The following is a 6,000-nucleotide window of genomic DNA, read 5'->3' as shown; positions in this document are numbered from 1 at the left end:
CAAATATTTATTTTAGTTTGCATGCACACTATTCTAGCATTTTTGTTTAATAATACACTGTGTGTAACAGGACCTCACTGATACATTAGGAGAGAGAGTAAAATGACAAGACCGCAAAAGGGACTAAAACAGTTGTGTGCCAAGTTAAATGTTGCTCATATTGAGAAAGCATCCTAGCTCTAAGACTCACGGGTTCTTTCTGAATGTGCCCGATAATCCAAAAAAGTCATTTAAGACCCTATAGTGTGTAAAAGCTCCAATGTTCATAAATGGTTATATAACTAATGGTGACATTTACCACATACCATTTAATACATTTTTTTTTAAAAAAAGCATGTTAGTGCTTTCTTTAATTTGTTGTTTGCTTTAGGTTTACTTTCATCTTCATTAAAAACAAGATATCACCATACAAATCTGACCATATATAACAGGGCGAGGTTTATTCTGGCTGTCTGACGCATGCATGATCCTGTAGGGGGAGGTAGAGAGCCCCCATGTTAGTGCTTTCTTTAATTTGTTGTTTGCTTTAGGTTTTCTTTCATCTTCATAAAAAACAAGATATCACCATACAAATCTGACCAGATGTAACAGGGAGAGGTTTGTGCTGGCTGTCTGACGCATGCATGATCCTGTAGGGGGAGGTAGAGAGCCCCCTAAGATCTACCTATCGATCATGGCAGTGACACAGAGAGGTTAAGTGAGGGTGTGTTGTCTCTCCCTCTCTCTGAGTGGTAGGGATGTGGCCATTAGGGAGTTGCTCGACCTATAAAAATAACTCTTTGCTGTTTCCTCAGCCCTGAACATCCAAGAATAACGATAGCAGGACGTTTCAAAAACTGGGTTACATCTCATAATAGACTGCCAGTGTCTAGAGCAAGGAAAAGGAGCAAGCGAGCGTGGCTGTTGAAGACAGCCAGTGCCAAATCATTTTATAAATTTATATGTACCTGAGAGGGACGTTTAGAAGCAGTTGTGGAAGTCTGGGCAACCCTGAGAGTTATAGCGAGGGAACAGCCACACACAAATAAGACCGGAGTCGCATTGAATAGCGGCGACTATGGAACACTGCCAAGATCAGCACCAGCACCAGCACCATTGTTTGTAATTTTATTACTGTGTTTTATTTTCTCTTTTGCTTTTGCCTTTTGTTACTGAATATTATTTTCAGCACTTGCATGTGAACTAGAACTGTTTACCTGTGTTGGTAACCCTGAGGTCCTGATTACCATTGTAAAAAATAAATCAGTGCACCCCAGTGCACTTTCACACCATACAAGACCAGGAAAGTGTTTTAATGGTTGTTTTGTAATTATTGTTTATATATATATATATATATAGCCCTGTTGTCAGCAATTGTCCCAACTGTATGGACATTGTAAGTCTGGACATTGTTAAATTGACATCTTTTCAGCCTGTTTCTCCTCTCTCAGTTGACAAACTCATTCTTGCCATGATGCCAACCGCCTGTGTGCTTGATCCATGGCCTATTAAACTACACTGTGCACTTGCCAGTCATGGGGCCAGTAATCTCTGAGATTTTAAACAGTTGTTTGTCTCTGGCTGTATTCCACAGGCTTTCAAGATAGCTGCCATCACTCCTTTGCTAAAAAAGCCCCAGCTGGACCCTGAGATCCTTGATAACTATAGGCTCATCTCCAACCTGCCATTCATGGCTAAAGTGGAGATTGATTGACTACTTCGAATCCGACGTTGTTATCTCTGGCACATCTTACCTTTCCTGTAGGTGCCAGTTTGTTACAATGGTTGAATATTCTTCATGACCTCTAGAGTACCTCAGGGTTCAGTCCTAGATCCCCTTTTCAGTATTTACATGCTCTGTCTTGGGCAGGTAATCCGGAAACATAACATGGGTTTTCATTTCTACGCGGATGACACTCAGATTTATTAATCTTTTAATCCTTCTGACAAACATGCACTTTTTCAGTCTATCAACAGTTGCCCTGACAAATTTTCAGCATAGAATACCCAGTATGAAGTGTACACCGATAGCAAGTCCATTGTTTTAAATCTCCTTGATTTGTAGCAAAGAAGAAATCTTAATCCTAGTTTGTAATGAATAGATTTTTTCTTTATTTGGATGCAGAGACAGTTCAGCAACTACAGTATCAATAAACAGTTAAGGGGTGTGGGGTGGGTTAGAGGTTTGGAAAATAAAAACCAAAAAGTTCAAGCCCTATCTATGAAACCTTGTTTTCACAATGCTTTATTACATGCTTTTACAATGGGAAACGTTTACATAAGCGCATTCTCTCATACTTTTAGTGTAATCTTCATAAATACAGTACCACATATTGTGAATGAACGTAGCACAATCCAAAACACAACCAATCAAGCGTACTCTTATTTACTATTTGAATACAGAAAAGGTTTAGCATTACTCGACTTAAGTGTTCAATAAACAGCGTGTCCCAACAGTACTCTGAATAAGACCACATCATCATCATCTTCTTGGCTGTCACTACAAATAAAACAATGGTTTCACTGTTTGATTTCGCTTCTTCTGCCTCATGGTCACAGATCTCTGCAGAGGTCTAAATGTCAGGCCCGAGCAGATGATTACCAATAATAGCAGTCGATACCAAGCAGCTGCCAGCAGGCAAAAAAAAATGATTACCGATCTCTTAGTTTCCTGAGACTAAAAAAGCCGCTTCACCACAGTGGGACAGATCAGATAACAGTAGCTTCCCTTTTCCTTTTTGGATTTTCTGGGTCCTGGAACACTTTTCTTCGTTCCTGATTGGATGCTGAATGGCAGTGCCGAACGGAAAACCCCTCTTTGTATCCGGAAATCTCAATCTTTTTCACGTGTATGCATTTCTACGTTGGTTTATTTTTTCTTTAGTTTTAGTTGGCGATTTTATTGTTTGGACCTGAATGTTGGTCCGACGAACAACTGTTTATTGGGACGGAAAGGACAGAGTGAAGAGTAAGGTGGAAATAAAAAGTCTGATTATTTTCAGAATCTGGAATTCCAACAGGAGTATCTACAGCGTCCATATGATGGCAAACGAGACGGTTATTTTGAACGTTTATGATATGGTAAGTACACGATCTGTACAATAACAAAAAAAATGAGGGCAATAAATAACTTTAATGGACTATGCAGCAGATTATAACAAATGCACCCATATTATTATGCTGAGATTAATTGAACATACGTTATGTACATAATTACTGTATTAAGCTACATCTTTTTTGGCGGCGGGGGGAGGGGTAGAGTAGGTTAAACTGTGGACATTTGGAACATCTGTTGAATATATTTCTCGACTGGATAAGTTTTTACACAATGTGCGCCTTTAAAATTATTTGATATCATGGGACAATAAGAAAATTAATAAGAAGTCAGAAAAGCAGTAAACAGCTGTGTGACAACCTGGCAAATTTGTAACCAGTAGCCACAATGATTGTCTAATATAGTTACTGTAGCGTGCATAACTCTAATGGGACAACTTGCACGTAAGGTATTGTGCAAGTCTGATGCCGAAAAAATAAACCAAGAGAATGCAGCCAGCTGTACCAAGGTTGTACGTGTACTATTTTTCGACTAATGTCAACAGCGAGGGTACAGACATCGACTAATTACAATACAGATAGGGACAGGAGGCAGTACAATAGCAAATAATGTAAGCCCTACTTCAACTTTTGGTTAGAAAACACCTGGCAAGGACAGTCAATCGAATTCCATTTTTAGATTTTACGAAACCTGATAAAACGTGTTGTTTTGTACAGTGATGCACCCCGTTCGGTCAATCGACAACCTTTGTTTTAAACTGCTTATTTCTAGCGTGTTAAGACATGTTTAAAAATCCATGAAGGTCACAACAGAACAATATTGTGATAAAAAAATGTTTCGTGATGGAGATTACCCACTGTGGTCCAGTGCTTGAGGGGAATGCCATTGACTAGATCTGGGGTATGCTGGTCAGAGCTGGTGCTTTGCTGGGTTTTGGTTGGTCAAACGTGTACCTTGGTGGGCCCCAGATGTATTGAAACATACTATTTAGAAGTTTTCTTAGCCTATTTATAGTGCCTTGGTTTTGGAGAGCTAATAAGGGATGGAATAAAGGGCTAAGTTAAAAGTACCCCTCTCCCGCATGGATACTTGTAATAAGTCTTATTTTCTCAAAACAGGTGTGAGCTTGTTGATACAGAGACATTGTTCAGCCTGTTGAAAATAGTGAGTGAAAGGGTTATTGTACCAAGCTGATTTTAATTTTTGAACTGTGAACTCCAGTAAACCTGTGTTATCTTCCAGTCAAATCGTAGAATGCCTAAATAAAGTTTTGAGTCCCACGTAGGGTTGCCACCTGCCCTGGTTTGGCCTGGAGAGTCTGGGAATTGACATCTGTGTCCAGGTGACAGGTCTGACTGGGGCCTTGATGCTCTAGAAGTACATTTTTCTTCTTGTTGATCTTGCCTTACTGTGAGCAGTGCTGAAACAAAGCTCCTTCATTGCACTAAGGAGTACTTTGACAGACTACAAGCAAACCACTACTAGTCTAGCACATGCTTAAACCACCTACAATTACACCAAAACGCATCATTTTAATCCCCCTTTTTTAAAAAAAATGGGGTGGACTTTTCATTCACATAGATTTCAATATCAAAGACACTGCTTATACAGTAGTAGGCTAGGCTATTGATTATTATATTGGTCAATTGTGTCGCCGTTTTGAACGAATACACACACACGCTAGCGCTAAAAAAATATTTTTCAATTTCCTTCAGAATAGGGGTGCTTTGTCCATATCAAATAAATATCTTCCAGCGGTGAAACCGTAGTGAGGAAAAAAGACGGCAACTCCCATCAAAAAAAACACAGATCTGTAGCAGATATTTAATAAAACAAACTTTTTATTCTTGCATTTAACTCATCAAAACGGTGTTTGCCAACGTGTGTCGACAAAAACATGTCTTCATCAGAGCAAATATTAAAAAGGTGCATCTCGGGCGTATTATATATACCTCACCTGATAACGATGGTTAATCATTGGTAATTAAAACACATGGTCTTAGTAAGGTTACTCAAATCAATATTCAATGATCAATTAAAATATGTAATACAACAGAATTACATCATTAGTATTTTACATCTTACTTGAAGTAATTTATACAATTGTCACGCACATTCAATGTATTAGATTCCCAATTCTTTCACAAATATCTTATTTTAATATCAGTCTGGTTACAATCAATAAACACACTTAATAAACAGTCAAAGTGCAAATAAATAACAATACGTTCGTTACCTAAAATATCATATATATTGCTATAGGTTAGAGCCTTAGATTTATAGGTATAGACTTGTCTTTTTTTAAATTTATATACATCTGGTTCATTAATTTAAAATGTAACATCATATATCATTTTCACAGATTACATACATGATTTACACGATTAAGAGATAACAAAGTTAACCACATCTGTATGTACTGTGTATGACTGTTGTACATTGGAAAGAAAAAGGCAATGTTAAACAAATTTTGTAAAGCAAGTATCCACAAATTACAGGTGAGTGTGGAGAACATCCATGCCCAGCTTTAGTGTAGTGTTTGGCCATAGCATAATCCTGATTACAGGTTCTTATAGCAGCTTTGTGTTCTGCAATCCATATTTTTAATGTTCTTTTTGTATGTCCAATATGTACACAAGCTCACAGGGACATGTGAGCATGTGTACTACACCAGTGGTGTTGCTGCTGATGAAACACCAGATTATGATTATTATTATTATTTTTTTTTTTTAATACCTGATATCGGGTGGGATATGAATTTTGTGTTGATAGTGTTTTGAACAATGTATGCAGTGACCACGTTATAGTTACCATGAAGAGGATTTTTGCTGGGAATGTTCTATTTTAGGGCTTAGTGAGTGTACTAATACATCCTTTATATTCCCTGCACATTTAAATGTTATCCCGGGAGGCTTTCCTTGTACTGTTTTCTTCAGGGAATAATTGACTCCAAATATGCCAGTGTT

General features: G+C 37.9%; 1 protein-coding gene across 1 annotated transcript in view; it reads left to right on the top strand.

The window, feature by feature from the left end:
- The first annotated feature begins 2,665 nt into the window (after positions 1-2,665).
- The window catches only part of LOC121316060 (deubiquitinase DESI2-like), a 47,829-nt gene continuing 44,494 nt past the window's right edge, over positions 2,666-6,000 (top strand). The window contains exon 1 of the mRNA XM_041250785.1: positions 2,666-3,060. Coding sequence (XP_041106719.1) covers positions 2,896-3,060 — 165 coding nt within the window. The 5' untranslated portion in view covers positions 2,666-2,895. The remainder of the gene's footprint in view (positions 3,061-6,000) is intronic.

Source organism: Polyodon spathula, chromosome 5 (genome assembly GCF_017654505.1).
Source record: "Polyodon spathula isolate WHYD16114869_AA chromosome 5, ASM1765450v1, whole genome shotgun sequence".
NCBI classification, from domain to species: Eukaryota; Metazoa; Chordata; class Actinopteri; order Acipenseriformes; family Polyodontidae; genus Polyodon; species Polyodon spathula.
This window is presented reverse-complemented; position numbering and strand designations above follow the sequence as displayed.